A 20,357-nucleotide genomic window follows, 5' to 3' on the forward strand; every position below is an offset into this window, starting at 1 on the left:
GCCAACACTGATCTAACACTCTTCTAATGAAAACACACACACTCCCAACATTTTTTTACTAATATGATCTTTTGTTTCAGGTATTTCTTCATTTTAATAAAAAACAAACTCTGTTTCCCAAAACAAATCCATATGATATCCTCTACTGAATGTTTGTGAAGTTATATTCCTTGCATAGATGATTTAATAAATGACAATAAAATGACAGCTAACTTGGGAGTAAAATAGTTCCACTAGAAGTTTTATACTGTTTAATTTTTAAAATGTATACACTTTTATAATAGACTTAAAAGAACAAGTTTGATAATTTTATTTGGCTTCCCATATATACCTTAATATGCCTATAAGGAAGAAGTCTATGTAAAGGACTAGGTAAGAAATAGGTTTACGAGCCATGTGGTCTTCGAAGCAACTACTCAATTCTACAGTGGTAGCTTGAAAGCAGGGATACCATGTAAATTAATGGACTTGGCTGTGCTCTAAAAAAATTTATTCTTGAAAAGGGCATAGAATGTAGAGTTTGCAGACTTTAGCTACAGTGTTACATGATATGACAAAGTGTTTCTCCTCTGAGTCCTCTGTTCAACTAGGCCTGACCACATCTCAGTTCCTGTGGAGTCTAATTTTAGCGAGAATTTGCACCCTAAATATCTGATCAACTACTCATCTTCCAGCATTTCCCAGGTGATATCTGACCACCCTGGTCCGCCATTATGAAAGAATCCTGCAAAGCTGATTTAGCCAGAATCCTCCCCTATACCTTATGTTTCTGCTTAGTAATTTCCCATCCACTGACCCACACCATGCTTGGCTATACATTTCCACTTTTCTTTGTTGTATTCAGAATTAAGCTCAATTTCTCTCCACTATTGAGAAATTCCATTTCAGTAGTCCCCCTAAATAAAGTCTGCCTTATGGTTCTTTAACAAGTATCAGAATTATATTTTCTTTAACAATATCTAGGTTAAGTAATCTAGGGTTTTCCTTTGATTAACCAAAATCCACATTTAATAACTGGATAATACTGTCTTTCTTCCACAATGTTTTTCTTTCACCTTTTCTGTTCTTCAAAAATTACTGTTTCATTATAGTTGCAAATTGCCATGAAAATCCTAACTTGTATCCTACAAACCAATGTCTTCTTGCTATAACTTTTACAGCAATGAGAAATTCTCTGGCACTTTTCTTGCCCCCAGATAGATCCCTAAACTAAGGTACAATTAGAGGCTAACTGCACAGAGTTTAAAGAAAGATGGCTTCAGTGGTGAAGGTAGCTCCTCTGGGATTTGGTAGGGTTGGCAGTGCTGGTCCTATATCCAAGTCACTATTGCTCTCCCCTCCCCAATATCAATCCATATAAAGTAAGAATTGTGGTATTAAATAATCCTTTTATTCTCCATATCAATACACAATCTCTACCATAAATTAAACTATTTCATGTGATCTAGTCTACTTTTCCCTTTCACTCAGCATCACTGATAAATATTTCTCTTAACCTCCTTTAGTGTTCTTTTCAAATGATCTATATATCATTCTGCTCATTATTTCATATAAGATTTATAATCATTTTTGCTCTGTTAAAAGTGGCAAAAATGGAGTTCCTGTCTTGGCGCAGCAGAACTGAATCCGAAGAGGAACCATGAGCTTGCAGGTTCAATCCCTGGCCTTGCTCAGTAGGTTAAGATCCAGTGTTGCTGTAAGCTGTGGTGTAGGTTGCAGACATGGTTCGGATCGGGCATTGCTATGGCTGTGGTGTAGGCCAGAAACTGTAGTTCTGATTAGAATCCTACCCTGGGAACCTCCATATGCCGTAGGTGTGGCCCTAAAAAGACAAAAGACAAAAAATAAAATAAAATAAAATAAAATAAAATGTGGCAAAAACAATGAAAATTTTGTGTAATCTGCTTATAATTCTAAATTAATATTTATATCTTACAAATATTTAAACTTCTCATCTAAGAACACAGTGTATATCTTATTCTACTCATCATTACATCACTCAAAACAAATTTGTAATTTTGTTGCATTAGATAGAATATTCTATTGCCAATTTTTTTTTTTTTTTTGGCTGCACCCATAGCCTATTGAAGTCCCCAGGCCAAGGAATGAAGCCAAGCTGCAACTTCAACCTACACCACAGCTGATCCTTAACACCAGATCCTTAACCCACTCCACTGAGCTGAGGATGGAAGTTGTGCCACCAGAGACAAGGCTCTATCCTTAACTTGCTGCACCACAGCAGGAACTCCCTATTGACAATTTTTAATGAATTTAAGAAAGATATATAATTAAAAATTAAAGTAATAATGCACCAGGACCAGACAACTTTAGTTATTGAATAAAGATTGGTCTTCTAAGGAATATATTATTATAACATTTTTATCAATAACTATATAGAGAAATTTTGTGGTCACCTCAAGAGATTCCAGAGTACTTTTGAAAAAATTTAGCAATAATAGTGAATAAAAATATTTACCTAATTAATGTATGCTATTTATTTTACAGGATAAAATGTTAAAGTACATAATTAAGTATAGTATTTCATGTGCATTGAAAATTAGTTCACGTTTCGCAATCTATAATTACCCACATACAACTGGGCTTTAAAAAGAGTTAGCTTTTTGGTCATAATGCAATTAGTAAATTAAAAGAGGATCTTTAAAAAAGGTATCACATAATCCATAGTTAATGCCATTTCAAAGTTTCATCAATTAAATTTTTTCCAGTTGATTTTATTTAAAATATTTAATGAGTTAACACAGCAGAAAAGAATATAAGTTTTTTTACCAAGTTATGGTAAAAAAAAATTCTAAATAGTTGTAATAAACTCTACAACAAGAAATTAAAATAAAGAAATGAGAATATCAATTGTTTTAAGAAAAAGACAAAAAATAAAATGATCCTATTTAAAGAATTCTGTCCAAGACAATGGTTGTCTCTGTCCAAAGGAATAGGGTTTGCATCTTTCAAGAGGTTTATGTGACTTTTTATAGCATTCACTTTTGATACTATGAAATAATGGGAATAAATCCTGCTTTTTCCTTGCCCACTGCTAAAGATAAAGCACGGTTTGTTTTTATATTCCCATGGTTCCCATCAACTTGGGTACCGCACATTTGCTTTTATGGCGATAGTCCTTTTATAGAGCAAGTAGCAACTGGAAATTTCTATCCCTTTAAATTTATCATCACTCTATAGTTTTCTGTAAAAGAGAGACTACCATTTTCATTAATACTATATTGCCTATTTATTAGATCTCATTTTAAATATGGATACTTTGTCTTATGCTCGGACTGAAAATAGTAACCAGTTACAGAATCATGATGAGGAAATACCTGTAATATGAAATTTTTCAATCGTATAGTATTACATGTTAAGAGGAAATAAAACTTCCAGTACAAAAAAAGAGAACTATTTCTTTAAAAGGCTATATACACAATGGAATACTACTCAGCCATAAAAAAGGATGACATAATGCCATTTGCAGCAACATGGATGGAACTAGAGAATCTCATACTGAGTGAAATGAGCCAGAAAGACAAAGACAAATACCATATGATATCACTTATAACTGGAATCTAATATCCAGCACAAATGAACATCTCCTCAGAAAAGAAAATCATGGACTTGGAGAAGAGACTTGTGGTTGCCTGATGGGAGGGGGAGGGAGTGGGAGGGATCGGGAGCTTGGGCTTATCAGACACAACCTAGAATAGATTTATAAGGAGATCCTGCTGAATAGCATTGAGAACTATGTCTAGATACTCATGTCGCAACAGAAGAAAGGGTGGGGGAAAAAACTGTAACTGCAATGTATACATCTAAGGATGACCTGACCCCCTTGCTGTACAGTGGGAAAATAATAAAAAAAAAAAAAAAAAAAAAAAAAAAAAAAAAAGGCTAAATACATTATCAAGGACATCAGTAATTTATTTAACTCTCACTATAAATCATTATTTGAAAGGACTCAAAAATATTAAGAATGTCCCCTGAATACCATGAAAATGTGTATTTATCATCACCTCCCAGGTAATAACAATAACTATTAATATAAATTAAATGCAAAATGCTTTTCTCACAAATGATAACAAGATATCTTAAACCAAAATAAACATTTTAAATATATTTATATCAGATACTTTACTCTTCAACCCTGTCTCACCTACTGCTTTTTCTGTGTCAAGTTTTTCCTTTGATGCCTGCTTTCCTTAGAACCGTGTTGTCCTTTGAAATATACTTCCCTAGAGCTTATATATGTGAATATCCTAAAAATGCAAATTATTACATTTTTGTTCACATGAAGGGTACACAGTCAATCATACCTCTGTAGTTTCAATGCCAGTTCTGAATAGATAATGGAGGAAAGTATAACACAAAATTATCTTCAAATTTTAAGATGATGATATAATTTTACTATTTATAGTTATGATGCTTAAAATATGATTTAATCTGAATTAAGTAGATTTACTAAATATAATACTTTGTTATTACACTGTGTATCTATAAAATGAAAAGTGAGGTCTTTTTCTTCTCCGGTAAAGTTTTGCCATTATATCTTCAATGTACGATATAACATTCCACTGGAAACTTTATCCTAAATGTTTTCTGATGCTAAGAAATTTATGGATGCTAAGTGGAAATAATCATCCCTTCTTCAAATACTGAATCATATTTATTTCTATGGAAAGAGCATAGGGTTTCAGTTTATAAAAATAACTTTCATCCCAATGTGTAATTTACCATAATCAGTTCAGTTTATATGTGAACCTTGATACATAGTCTACTGCTTATATGTTAATAGAAAAATTCTGATTATTTACACAGGGTGTAGCTTAATAGCAAAGTTTATGCAAAAAAAGCTTTTACTTTTTGAATATATAATTTTTACAAGTATGGCAATTATGGGCAAAATGTATATGTCACTTCTATGGCAAGGCTTTTAAGAAGAAGGTGTGTGCACTCTATAAGCTCTCCTTCTCTCACTGGATACAGATAACTATAAACCATATGTTATAATGGAACTACAGATGAAAAATGTGTAATTCTGCTATTTTCTGTATGCAAGAAAGTCCTCAATAAGCAAGAATACCTTGGGATGTAATATAAATGAAACATGAACTTCTACATGTTAAGGCTCTAGAATTTGGAATTTCTGTCCTCTTAGTTTTTAAATATGACAATAAATTAAGAGTGTGTGTATGCATTTATACATGTATATCCAATCCTTCAACTGGAATATACCCAAAACAAAAACCTAAAATATATGGCATTAAGTTATTAATAGTCAAGAGGCAGATGATTTGCAAAACTGTAATAGGAGACTGGGCTGGTAGAAACTTATATGATACACTAGTAAATTTATGGTAAAATTTTATCTCCAGTAACTTGGAAGGTGAGTCAAGTACTGATTTCTTTGGGTTGACTACTACTTGATACATCAAAAGAGCTATTTCCGGGAACAGATGAGCCCAGGTAATAACTGACTTGGTTGAAAACTGAAAGGAAAAGGAATAGAGGAGTAGAGAACTTTGGTGCTTTTAGCATAGGAGAAGATGACTTCTTTCCCATTCACCAGAGAAAAAACTAAGGAAAAAGCATATTGAGTACCAGAGATAGACTAAGACATCTTAGCTAAACAAAAAGACTCAGCCCTATGTCCAAGATCTACCTGACTCTATTGTTTAAAACAACCTCAAGTTAGCTGCTATTAAGTTGAGAGAGGCATGTGAATAAAGAAGCAAGTTAAATAAATTAATAAATAAAACATACTTGAAAATTACATCAAAGATCTTTCGGTGTGGACTTTGTATGCAGTTTCTGACACATAGAATTGGCTGATAGATTAAAAGACTACTATGATTTTTAGGAAATATTATTAGCAACAAATCATGAGTCTGGTCTAAAAGAGCCTGTAACTATAAAATGATCTTTGCATCCCCAAAATAGATGAGCATTAAACAGGTATGAAAGCTGTTTATCCACCAATAACTACTTCAAAAACTGTCAGGATAATAAAAAGCTCAAAGAGAGTGTGGACAAGGGGATGGTCGGTGAGATGCTCTGGATAAGATCATACCACTGAATGAGTGTCTGATGATCAATGGATAAGAGCATCTCACTGAATGAGTGTCCAGATCCACCAAGGTTCTTTACAATGCATGCCCATTATTGCTACAGAGGACTCATGGCTATGTGGTTCGCATTATTCTCTTTCTTAATGGGAGTTTTCTATTTTTTCAGCCATTGCATATTTTGTGTTAAGGGTAAAAGGCTTGGCTTTTAATGTGTAGGTCACCAGCTGACAAGAGCACATATATGAATCTGATGGAGAAACCTTTGTTTTGACAGATATGTGAGGATGAGCATGTATATTCTGTGGGTGAAGTGGCAGATGACTGCAGAGATTACCAAGTATCTACAAAAAAATGGGTTTTCTCTTCCTTGATAAAGAATTATTGCTGGAAAGTGATTAGTGAGCCAGGGACAACATTTGACAACATTCCACCCCTATTCGTAGCTGAGTGTGGTCATATAACTAGTTCTTACTACTGGTAGGTGAGAGCAAATAATGTGGTTCTTCAGATCTGAATCAGCTAAAAAGCATGTGTGCCTTCTACAAACTCTGAGCTGGACAAAGATAAGTACAAGGCTCTAAGAAATGACTGGCCCACTAAATGCAAATAGTCCAGGACCCCTGAATCACTACATGGAGTATAACTCCTGTCACTCAGGAATACTAACACAAATTCTTTGGTAAATTTATTAGGACTTAAGTTTTCTCTTTATAAGGTGTCAGAGAGGATTAGTCAACTATAAACACTCCACATTAAAAAAAAGACATAAAAAATGAGTTAACACACAAGATACAATTTCAAAGTACATGTCAACAATAATGGTTAGAAATATTTAGACCAAATTTCTTTCAAAATGTACTTAAAAGTGACTTATAAGATACATAAAGAACTCCTATTATGGCTCAGTGGGTTAAGAATCCAACAGAGTCTCCATGAGGATGTGGCTAGATCCCTGGCTTCCCTAAGTGGGTTAAGGATCCAGGGTTGCCACAAGCTAGGGGTATAAGTAGCAGATGCACTTTGGATCTGGCATTGCTGTGGCTACAACAGAGACCTGAAACTGCAGCTCCCCTAGTCTGGGAAATTCCATATGCCATAAGTATGGCTGTAAAAAGAAAAGAAAAAAGAAAAATAAAGATCCATAAAAAAATAACATCCATATGAAAGAAAATGAAATTATGAAATAAAGCAGGAAGAAATGAAACAAAAACAGGAATAAAAAAAAAAACCCTCAAGATAAAGTAATCTGTTAACTAGGTGTAGCCAAAATGAAAATTCATAAGCTGAAAATTAGCTAAGACTAAAATTTAAAAAAAAATTCAGAGATGAAGAGGATAATATTGAAAGTCATCTCATAGGTATCCTAGAAATGGAGAACAGAAGAAAGTAACATGCATACACATACACACACACACACTTTTTTAGATTACAAACATAAAATGTAAACCAAAGTTGAAAAAATAAATCCAATAACACTTACATAATAATGTAATTGAAAAACAAAATACAGAACCTATAGATAATCTCCCAAGTAATCACAATTGTCAGAAGGTCACTGTCAATAACAGTCTTATGAACAGGGACATAATATTTTCACAATGTTGAAGAAAAATAACAGTACTCTATAAAATTGTATTCCATAAATTGAAAAGGGAGGGCAAAATAAAGATATTTTTAGACATTCATTAAATAAAGAGCTTAAATACTGTAAAGACCTTGCCCAAAGGTCTACCAAAGCATATACTTCAACGGTTAGAAAACTGAACCTAGAAGAAAGAAGATAATGATACAAAAAAATAGCAAACATAAAATGTTAATATAGCTTGCCATATCATAGTATTGACTTTGTAAAACTATTGATTTTATTTCTTTAAAGGGTAGAAGTAAAATTCTAGATGATGTTTACCAGAAAGAAAGTGATTTCAGGTTTTTTTGAAAGAAAAGAAAGATGCTAAATAATTTTATCCCCTCTTAAATGTATGTGTTTAGAAAATATTTTTTAATTAAGCATAGCTCCTACAGGAATATAATTTATAGCTTTCAAGTTGACAGAGAATAAAACAGAGACTAAAACTGAAGTCAAAATTTGGTAAAAATAATTTACTACGAATGATCATTTCCAGACAGTTTAGGTTTTAAGCTGTTTAAAAGTGTGACAAAGAACAGACTATAATGTAATTATATAACTTTATTCTGTTTTGTTTAGAAATAAAACCTTCTATTTTCAGACCCCTTCAAGCTTCTAGATTTCATATTCTTCTCAAGCCGGTTGGAAGTCCGGAATTGCCTCATGCAATGGAAGCAGCTCTACTTGGAATTGAAGGTTATATTGTAAGAGTTTATATTTAGTTTGTGAGAACCTTTAGAAAGTTAATATACTCTCTGGGCCAATAAGTCTGCCCCTTTTTTTCTGATCCCAATCTCACCTTTCAGCTTTTCATCACATTCTCAAAACCTCTTATTTAATGCCAGCAAATCCCAGTGTTTCAAAATTTCTTTATGCTCTCTGCTTCCACAATCATCTCTGATAACATGATTAGATAGAAGATCATAAACACAGAGCATAAATGTTTCTGAACTGCAGCAGAAGACAGAGTCATGAAGCCTTAATAACATTCTTAAGGAGATAAAATCAATAGCTATGTCACCAAAGGCCCTGCATATCCCATTCACCTCTGTGAACAATAATGCAGTGGTCTGAGAATTGCCACCATCCCTTCCTCTGGAATTTTAAAGCAGCGCTTATGGAAAAATAAATAAATAAATGCATATTTTTAGGAAGCAAAAATGTTATAAAACATTTTCAATGTTTTGGAACTTTAATTTCCACAGTCCAAATGTTGTTTTTTTAAATTATAGCATGTGATACTTAAAGGTTTTTAAAAAAGATATCTTTGCAATAAATATAAAGATATATTTCCAGCAGTTCTAAAATACCAAACCCTAACTAATTTTGCTAAGTACAAGTGCTAGTACCTTAATAGGATTTATTCTAACCTGATATCCAAGAGTTCATTAGAGATTCATATCACTTCAGAACTCACAACTCAACAAAAACTGTTCAATTTTGCATGTTAATTGTTTCCAATTTTCTTCCATAGTGTTAAATTATTCTTAGTTATATGAAGCAAAGGACTATTTGACATAAATTAATGCTTTATTAATCAATGCTATTTTTAATTCAAATCTTCAAGTGGAATAAATTAAGACAATTAAAAAATTAAATCTGTGACATCAATATGCTTAAGTATGACAGCTTTAATTATGAACCTATGAAATAAATTTAAAAGTTATGTAAAATAGAGATTGGAGCCAAGTATAAAATACTGCTTATAATGCTAAAGTGGAGTCACCTAAATTACTATGTTTAAACTTCAGCATATCTGCTTAATATAATGTTTATGTCTGTTAAAACCTGATTGAAAACAGCAAGAATAAATGTGACTCTCTCATTTGTGCCTCTAGAATTTGGATCTAGATATACCTTAACAACATTAGAGAAGAAAAAAAAACACAAGTTCTAACATTTAGTAGTATAACTCTATGATAAAATATGGTAACAAATTATTTAAGTACAAATAACTATACACCCTTCATTTGATACAACAGAATGAGTAGATGTAGATTTATTTTATTTTAAACCAGCTTAATGCATTTTTCTTAGATTGCAGGCCAAGATTTCTCAAATTTATTTAAGTAAATTATGACCACTCCTAATTGCTCATTGTAATTTTTTCCTATTTATCATTTCTAACAGCAGAATTTCAGATAAATCTATATTTTTTCCATCATTCTTAGTAGCCTGAATTTCAGAATAGATATGCAGATACTAGCAGTGCTCTAGTATTGCTCATTTCAGATTCCACAAAATAAACACAGAGCAAAAAGGGCCTAATTGATGAGTAACTTAGGGCTCCTCTGCACTGTACTTGGAAGGCAGGAAAAGTTAAAGCACCAGGGTAAAGGCATGGATACTTGGAGTGAGGAAATGGAAGAGAAAGAGAAAGGGAGGAGGTGAGGAAGGGGAGAAGGGGCAGAAGGAGGAGGGGAAAAAACACAAAGACCAGACAGAATTATCCAGGCTGGAATTAATTACCAAGTGGTCCCAGGTGGGGCAGGGAGGAACAAAACAAAACAAATCTTCTTATCAGTAACTTAGAATCCTGACTCATAAAATGATAGATACAAATAGTTTTCTAAAGCATTCTAGATCTAAATACCACAACCCTCCCTGAAGAAAACTTTCCTATTTCAGAGGAATCAGAAGAAACAGAGCACTCTGTTGGTATACCAACAACTTTTACATTTAACTATTCAGTAAAGCCTGGTTCTACTTATTCACATCAATACATTTCTTACCCTTCAAAGATTTTTAGATACACCTCTTTTATCTGACAGCCCTGGTGAAATGGAAACATAAATAATTAGTACAAATTATAGCACAGAGAACGAAGGCATATGTCAAGATATATGACATTTGTACTACACCTAGAAGGATGAATGAAATTCCAACACAGAAAAGAAAGATGAAAGGGACACCAAGCAGCTAGATAAAATGTACAAGGAAAAAAAAAAAAGAGAGAGAAAGAGAGACATGAAAAATATGTGGATTATTCAAAAATAATACAAACAGAACAGGAAACAATTTGTCTAATTTAGAAAAGGCCAAATTGTGATCTTCAATGTCACGGTAACTACTTTTAATGAGAAAGAAAGAAAAAAAAATAATGATTTCCTAAAAGGAAATATATTACAATTGCCATCAGGATTTACACATAAGCCTCAACCATCTCAGATGAAGCATCAGACATTTAAGTGAAACCAGAAACTGATTTCAAAGTTAGGGAGCCATAGATTTAGAAGTGAAGCCTAGTTTTCCAATTCCTGGCATCCTCTACAATAAAATGATGAACACTTGTACTGTAATGACTCTTTATGCAATCAAATAAATTATAACAAAGATACCATAAAAATGAATGAGTCTAACAGTAGCTCTAAATAAGCTAATAATTATCATTTGTCCAAAATCATCTTTGCCCAACAACTCAAGAAATTTTAAAGCATGGAAATAACAAAATTTTACACAACAAATATATCAAGCAAAAAAAAAAAAAAATATATATATATATAGAGAGAGAGAGAGAGAGAGAGAGCCATCAATGACTGTCACTACTTCTAATTCTATGATCAATGACATAAAAATATATTATTTATTATTACTGACACCCAGATTCTAACATAAAATATGGTAAAACTACATGTTTAGTATATGTAATATATCTTATCCTTGGCTATTACTGTCTTCTAAATCTCATTGAAAAATTATTCACATATGTGAATATTTCTTTGGCGCATTTTCCAACATAAAATATTTTATAGAGCCCTTTCAAAAAATCATTTGTAACTTATTTTTTGTTTTATCCAAAATCCTTTATAGGTGAATAACATTTTTAAATTAAATCTATACAGATAAACTTCAGTGAAACATGTAAGGGAAAGTTGGTTCATGCTTTATAAAAATATACAACAAACCTTTTATACAAACAATATTTTCAAATAATCTAACATAATATCATCAGAGGCTCTGGTCAACTTCTTTCATGTTCAAGAACCCAAGTGTCATTGATAGAAAATCTTTAAAAATTCAAATATATTATCCATGACCCTTATATAAAAAAATGTTTTTTTCTTATTTATTTTCACCCTTTTAATAGATAGTAATATAGCATCAACAAAGAAGTCAGTAAATTCAATATAGTGCTATAGAAAAAAATCCTACACATAATTTATCATTGAGAGGAAGGTATCTCTACTATGTTGTTATATTTAACAAGTAATAACTTTATTTCTTTATTTGTATTTTGATTATGAATCCTAAAACCAAATAAAATTGATGTAAATTATCTTCATTAGGATACGTAAAATTTTTAAGTGTACATATTTATTAGATTAATAAGCCTTCATAAAATGATTCATATAAAAGAAAACTATTTCATCTTAAAATTTTAGACATTTCATTATCATGACAATTTAAAAGGTATGGTTTTAAACTTAATCAACATTGCATTGTGTTAATTCTTCCTAACAGTTTGATCTTGCACAAATACTGCCATTTAAACAACAACAACAAAAAAACTAATGTGTTATGTGGTAAGAAATTCTATTTAATAGTAGAAAAGGATAAATTAACCTTCAGTACACTCTACTCAATCAGCAAATACCTAACACTCTTATAAACTAGATATTTTGAAACATATATATGATTCATATACATACACATGAATCCCTCACATATTTAAATACAATTTCAGCTTATCTAGCTACTATTCAAACATTGCAACTCAAACTTAAAGAAAAAATTATTTTCAAACTATCTTTAAATGTCATATTATCTCTAAACCAACAAAACATGAAAGTCAGGCAAATGCCCATTGTGAATCCCTTTTTTTTGTTGTTGCTGCTCTTTATGTTGCTTTCCTTTAAAAAAAAGGGTGAATAGAGCAATTCATACAGCAACTACTTTATTGAAATCAATATGGAAGTACACTGGTCATGGTATATAATTTATTTTATATTTTCATACACTATTCTGAGGAGAAAAAAAAAGGAGAAATTATCTCATAGCTAATATAAATTCATTTCCTCCTCAATTCTGCCAGTAGTAGCATTCAAAAATGTATTTTTTGAAAACAAATATACAACAAGCTTACTTTTTAAAGCTATAATTTAAATGCATGATAAATTATTTAAATGCTTCTACCTTACCGTGGCAAGAGCCTTCAATTTCTTCATATCCTGTACTGCAGATACATCTTCCAAGAGGAACTAGCCAATCCCCATCAGCTCCACAATACAGTTTAGGAGTGTCCCGCTCTTCTGCACTCTTCACACAAGAGCCCCTTACTTCAACCAAGGAGGATGAATCAACTCTTGGGATTGTGTCTGGAAACACGGCCAGGTTACGAACAGTAAAAGGGCACTTTTTGTAGAAAACACGTACCGAAACTAGGGCAATGCATGCCCCAATGTCTTGAAAAGCCAGATAAAATCCTTTTCTTTCTATAGGCCCCACTTCACGAATTTCAGTGTTGAGTTTGAGGATGCGATCACCCAAATCCATCTGGGTAAAACTTTCGTCAGCAGCAATTGTGTCAATCTTTGTATACTGGCTTGGCTTGAATTTAATTCCATGGGACTCATCTGATTCCACATAGTACAGATTAAATGTTTCTTTGCAAGTCCCCAAGACCCATGGAATGCTGTTACAATCCCTCAGTGTGAACTTCATTTCCACATAAATTTTCTGAGCTGCGTCACGGGAGATCCAGTTTGTACGAAGCCAATTGTTTTGGTTTGGTTCCATTACATTGCATACCTGGTACGTATGAATGGGCCTATTGTGTTCATCCATTTCAGTGATGGCATCCCACTGTAAATAAAATAAGATAAAATGATTCTAAAACCAGAGAGGTTAAAATATGTGATTACTTTTAAAATTTTGTTTTAGTGAAAGAAAAATGAGTTAAAAGGATAGAAATTAAGTAAAGCAAATCAACAATTATGCAGTATTTTAACCAGGTGCCTTTCCTTAAGAGTATGAGTTCTGAACATACCCGCTGATATGAATGATATGAATCTACTTTCTCTCATGTTAGTTGTTAGCAGCCACACCAAGGGATATTTTATTTAACCTCTAGCTTCCTCAACTATAAAATGGAGCTATAATAGCACCTGTTTTACAGAGTTGTTATAAGGCCTAAATAAGTTCATACTTATAAAGGTTAAATAGTTTCTGGTGCTCTAATATAGCACCCATTATGTGATCAAATAACCAGATCAATTACTTACAGTCTAATAACTAATGATTGATAACTACAATTACCATTTGTCTTTATATACAATTTGCCGCAAATTGAGGTATGTTTATTAATATTTGATTAAATATTTACATGTATACTTTGACAGAGAATAGACACAGATAAAGCCTTAGATTTATTCAAGAAATATTTATGAGGCATTACTTTGGACACTAGGAATATAGGAGTGAACTAGCTGATTAAAAACTCCCTTCCTTCATTATTTAAAAAATTGTAAATAAGTCAACTGAATAATAGAGCATAAAGTACTATGGGAAAAATAATTAGGGAGATGGGCACAGGGTTGCCATTTTAAATAGCTTGGCCAGAGAAGGCCTTACTGAGGTAGTCACATTTAAGTTATGTCTTGACAGTGAGATAGTGAAACTTGTGAAAAGGAAACAATAAGTACAAATCCCTGAGTTAGGAGTGTATATGTATGTTTTAGGAATAGCATGAATGGGCACTGGATGGAGAGGCAGAGAAGAGGCAAAAAAGCCTTTAGAATCAAGGAAACACTCTGGCTTTTACTCTGAGCTAGATCATTGGTTTATCTTTACTTCTGTGTGTTTACATACAAACATTCTGCCACTTACATGAATGGGAAAATCTTGTTTATCCTTTTTTTAATTTTTTTTTTTTTTGTCTTTTGTCTTTTTAGGGCTGCACCGGGCATATATGGAGCTTCCCAGGATAGGGGTCGAATCAGAGTTGTAGCTGTAGCTGCTGGCCTGCTCCACAGCCACAGCAACGGCAAATGCTTTGTCCTTAACCCACTGAGTGAGGCCAAGGATCAAACCCGAGTCCTCATGGATACTAGTTCATTAACTACTGAGCCATGACAGGAACTCCTTAAAATTTTATTATGAATGTTTTAGTACCTTGAAATTAACTGGCATTATCATTACTTATACATTTAATTTCACATACTTCTATATTACAAATTTATACTGTGTGTTTCATTTGTATAAAATTATAGTTATTATAATTTCCAATAAAACAGACACATTCTGATAATTTTATAGTCTTTTTGGGAAAACATCCTAGTCATCAGTTTCTCATTTCTATTAAAGTATAGCGGAAACCATAAACTATTTTCTATAGTGAATAAGTGTTCTGTTTCTTGATATCAGACTTAAGTGATTTATAATAAGATTATTTAACTCATTATGTTTGCAGTTTCTTCTTTTAGTTGGCTGTAGAGTTACTTGATCAAGACTGGTGAGATTTCAATTGGTTTACATTCTAATAGAATGGCTACTTTCCTCAGTCTATTGGATTGTTATGGCACTAAATCTTTTCAATTATCTATTTGAATTTCCCACAAATAAAAAATTTATATTATCCATCAAGCACACCTAAATACAATTCTTTGCCTAAAGTTTCATTTAATTTGCTTGATTAAAATCCTAAAGATATTTTCCAGAAGAAACAAGTTTCTACGGAATTGTGGATATAATTTTACCAAACACAATCACTGCTTATCAGGGGTGAACCAATAATCTCACAGAGACACATGAAGTTATCCATCTTACTGCCTTTCATCCAATCATATCATAGGTCTTATATAACTTACACTTAAATTTAGGGCAAACCAGAAATATTACACTTCTCTTAAAATGGTAAACTAATCATTTCAAATATAAATAATAAGATGCAGATTATAAAATCTGAGAACTGTCAAATTAAGCACATAAGATTCTAAGCATTTTACTCACTGGAGAGCCTCTAAAATACTTATTCAGTGATTATTCTTATTTAGATAAATTTCTAATCAAAATTTATTTTGAAGTTCCCATCATGGCTCAGTGGTTGGCGAATCTGACTAGGAACCATGAGGTTGCGGGTTCGATCCCTGGCCTTACTCAGAAGGTTAAGGATCCGCCGTTGCCGTGAGCTGTGGTGTAGGTCGCAGATGCGGCTCAGATCCTGTGTTGCTGTGGCTCTGGTGTAGGCTGGCAGCTACAGCTCCGATTGGACCCCTAGCCTGTGAACCTCCATGTGCTGTGGAGGCTGGCCCGAGAAAAGATAAAAATACCAAAAAAAATTTTTGATTTTGCTTCTCAGGGAATGCATATATTATTATTGTCTGCACTGCATCTTCTACTCTTCCATGTAGGAGTGTAAAGCTATACTCTCAATAAATGCTATTTGAGTAATTATTTTTTAACATCTTCAGATCTTATCTCTGCATATTAATAAAAAGTACTAGCCATGCTCATCAAACAACTCAGTCTCCTACAGTGTGACAATTGCCTCTATAACAAAAAGAAATTCTGAGATCATTACATATCTTGATTTAAAAAGATGTTGGGTTTGGGGAAAAAATGTTTAGATGGAGAGAAAGGTCAAGAATGAGATGAACAGAAGTTCCTGTTGTAGCTGAGTGGATTAAGAACCCAACACAGTTTCCACGAGAATACAGATTTCATCTCTGGCCTTGCTCAGCAGGTTTAGAATCCAGTACTACCACAAGCTACAGTGTTGGCTGCAGAAGTGGCTTGGATCTGGCATTGCTGTGGCTATGGCACAGGTCTGCAGCAGTAGCTCTGATTCAACCCCTAGCCTGGGAACTTAGATATATCACAGGTGCGACTGTAAAAAGAAAAAAAAAAAGGATAATATGACATTTATTCACTGAATCATGGCTAATCTGAAGCAACACATAAGGAAAAAAAAATATAGGCAAATATAGAGAAATGTGGTTCTTCTCAAAGCACTTCATAAGGATGTTTAACAAAATGGTATATCATTTTCTATATTAAATTTATGTTTGATAAAAGTGTTTCCTCTCTCTTTAATTAAAAAAAAAAATGAGAATGAGATTCAGGTACCAAAATAGCTAAAACAGATCAACTGCTAAATTTCATATTATCCAAGAATATTGAAAGTAAATTTAAATTAGATATCAAAAGTTGATATTATTAACTGAAACAAAAATAAATTCAAGATTGGTATAAGATCTAAAAGGCTAAGAAAATTACTAAAAAATTAACATCATTAGATATAGAAATGGTATTGTATTTAAATCATAATGTATCCTTAGGAAACATTGTATTTACACAAACATATTTATATAGTTACATAACCTTTGAGTTAAAATATCCAAGCATTAAAATAAATAGTGCTCTAAAAATGTGGGGCCCAAGGAAAGAATGGGAGTATGAGGGGTAACATAACAAATGCGTAAATATTTTTAAATGATAAATCATTTTCAATATTCTTATTTTTCAAATAAGATTGAACTTTACTTATGATCTATTTGCCTACTTTACAAAGATACTGGGAGGCCACGCTTAAACTTAAAATTCTTGGACTCCTCAGAATTCCATGCCAGCAAGTGGTGGTCCATCCAGAGAGTGCTGCTAACCTTAGTCAACCCCATTTCTACTCCTGTTCTCTGATGCTAGCTAAATCCCAGATCATGAAGGGCATCACCCAAGCATAAATGGGCATCACAGGCTCATGTCCAAACTGAGTCCCTCCCATGTTACAAAAAGAAGCCAACTTTGGTCCTCTATTCAAAATACCAGTAGCACAGTACACCCCCTGGAGGATGGACCCAGACAGGAAGCCCTGAAGTTCTTGAAAGAAGACTTGAAGTCATCCGAGCAAGAAATTCTGGGGTCTTACCTACAGTGAGGTATAGAAGAAAAGCACAGGATCTAAGTAGCAGCATATTTCCTTCTCTTTCAAGGTCACTGCTTCACAAAGAGGGGTGTAGCTAGGGAAGTGAATGTGCAAGGCCATGAAAGCTCTACCAACTGCCCCAGGTCTAAAGATGGTAAATATTAAAAAAAAAAAAAATGCTAATAATACCAACTTAGAATGTAGGATACTGTAATTGCTCTTTAATGTCAAAGAGAGTTAAATATTCTAAAAACCCTTTATGTTCTCCATTATTGCACACTTAATGTAAATATATAACTCAAAACTCTTTTGCCTCATAAAGTACTCCATGGATCCTGCATATCATGTATTAATAGGCAATAAACAGTATTTAGTGAATTTATAGAAAGAATATACAAGGCTCGCTTGCTCTTACTGGACTTATTATAATGGAGTAAGATAATAAATTATGAAAACATAATTGTGCAGAATTGAATATAGGAAACAAATGGTATATATAATAAACAGAGTAAGTGTCCAAAGGAAAGCACACTTGTGAACTGGACAGGTTTGGTCAAGAAAGAGAAATTTGACATTAACCTTAAAGAATAGTAAGATTCAATAAGGTAGAAGGAGAAGAGTATATATAAATTAGCATATGACACTAATCTATATGCATATATGTTTTGGCAATCTAGTCCTGTACTACATATATTTAGTGGGTAAATGTTTTTGCCCCTATTTAAAACAAAAACAAACACAAACATATCTTCTAACTGTGAAATATTTAGATGTTTATAAACTCAGTAATTGTAGAAATTACAGGATAAAACTATGTATCATACCTACCATTAATGTTGCCATTAAGTCAGCTGTTTGCTGACTTGCTTTTAAATAGTAAGCATCGAACCCAAAATACTCCAAAGTCTTAATCTCAACTGTTTTTTGAAATTTTTATATAGGACTTAAAATACCAATATACAAAACAATTTACCAATATACAATGTAAAAAAGAGCTCACAAAAGGAAAAATTAAATCATATATGCTTTTGCAGAGTAGAGTATCTTGCAAACTCTGTTTACATGGCCTAAATGAGTAGAATATAGAGCAGCTTCTGTCTCTTGGTCATTTTATAAGGACTTTCCTAGGATCATGGGGTGCAGAGATGAAAAGTTTTGTTAACTTGGTATATCTGCTCAATGAGAGGTTTTGGTTAAGCAAGATTCACTCGTACATCAAAGGGTTATTTTTTTCACAAATTTCAAGGGCAGCTTGGATATAATGATTCCTGAGGGCAACTATTTGTACACTCAATTTATACTGTCAAAACTTTTTCATAAATGTTAACTCATTTATCCTCATTAATCTAATAAAGTGAGACAAATATTTTCAAGATAACATTACTGATAAGGAACTTAATACCTGGTATTTCCATGGTCCAAAAACCAGAACCAGGCCTTCTAACTTTATTTTCTGTATTTTATGATGTTTTACTAGTGATGTGTTGGCCTGGGGGAGACTGCCCCTCTTAGGACTAGCCAATTCTATGAAAAAGCAAAAGGCTTCGGCCTCGAGCATATCTTTCAATGCAAATCAACTAAATCTGAGTCTACTACTTCCTTATCTAACTCTCACATACCAAGCCAGTATTTCTTCTGCCCTAAATCATCCCAAGGCCAGATAGCAAGGCAAGTAGAGCCTCTCACTATAGTCCAAAGTTTGCAGCAATTATTAAAACCAGACAATGCTGAACTATCTATTTGGCCTTGCATTCCATTTCCCATAGAAACTCCAGTAAAGGCTCTGGATCAGGCTTTTCCTTGACTCCTGTCTTCTGTCATTTGACCAAAACTTGCTGCTTCCCCTGTGGCCTTGTGTGCCATCTATGGCCTCCTTCCTAGAACCTATGAGTATAAAAGACTTCTCCCTTCCAAGTGATTAGGGATGGAGTAGGCACAGGTAGTTATAGAAGTCCCAATAAAGGACCATATTTAAAGAGGGAAACTTGGGGGACATTGGGACATCACTGTAAATTAATAAATTGCTCAGGAAAGCCATATGCTCAGGCAGGCTTGCTTCGTTAGTGGAGCCTTGAGAATTGCCTCAGGTCATTGGGTGGAGGATGGGATTAGGCCTGCATTCAGATTCAGACCAAGGGCAAGAGTTTGAGGACCACCCTTCTGTGAATTTGAATATACACCTTACTGGATACTAAGGAGGAGCTACTACTCACAGAAAGGAAGAGGCAGGCCCTTCCAACCTCCACTTCCCTTGGATGATAAAACTGTAGCCATTGGATCCTCCCAGCAGAACTTTCTTACCTGCCCACTTGCATCTCTCACAAGCCTTCTATTCTAATAAATCTGTTTCTTGCCTATCACTTTGTCTCTCGCTGAATTCCTTCTGTGCAGAGGCATAAAGAACCTGAACCTCAGTAAGTCCAGACATCGGGTGAGTGAAAACATAGGTTCAAGTCCCAGTCTGGGTTTAGGCTGGGTTTGATTCCCAGCACATGGATTCAAGTCCCAATTTGTGTTCTGGCTAAATTCAGGCCGTTAATGCTGTCAGTTTCACAAGGGTAATTGTTATTTCCTCCTGTGGCCACAAAGACTTTCCCATACCATTATCTAACATTTATATTCTTAGAACAAACAGCCATATGGTTCTGAGATATTCTCCTTGGCATCCCTTCAGAAGACAACAGATTCTTGCTTAATCACAAGCTTTCAATGAGAAAGACACTCCAAGTGGCTAAGTTTTTTTCTATTTGTCACATGTAATTCACATATCCTCTCTTTGATCCAGAGAAAAGGACTC

The 20,357-nt window shown here is 33.4% G+C and overlaps 1 protein-coding gene across 12 annotated transcripts in view; it reads right to left on the reverse strand.

Moving 5' to 3' along the window:
• EPHA6 (EPH receptor A6) overlaps positions 1 to 20,357 on the reverse strand; it is an 876,888-nt gene that overhangs the window by 704,674 nt on the left and 151,857 nt on the right. For 11 of the 12 annotated variants that reach the window (XR_002337953.1, XR_002337952.1, XM_021070704.1 and 8 more), the window contains one exon: positions 12,840 to 13,503. The exons of the other annotated variant lie outside the window; for it this stretch is intronic. Coding sequence is in view for 9 of the 11 variants with exons in the window: in XM_021070704.1 (XP_020926363.1) it covers positions 12,840 to 13,503 (664 nt within the window). In the remaining 2 variants the exon portion in view is untranslated. The remainder of the gene's footprint in view (positions 1 to 12,839; positions 13,504 to 20,357) is intronic. 12 annotated transcript variants of the gene reach the window in all.

This window comes from Sus scrofa, chromosome 13 (genome assembly GCF_000003025.6).
Source record: "Sus scrofa isolate TJ Tabasco breed Duroc chromosome 13, Sscrofa11.1, whole genome shotgun sequence".
NCBI classification, from domain to species: domain Eukaryota; kingdom Metazoa; phylum Chordata; class Mammalia; order Artiodactyla; family Suidae; genus Sus; species Sus scrofa.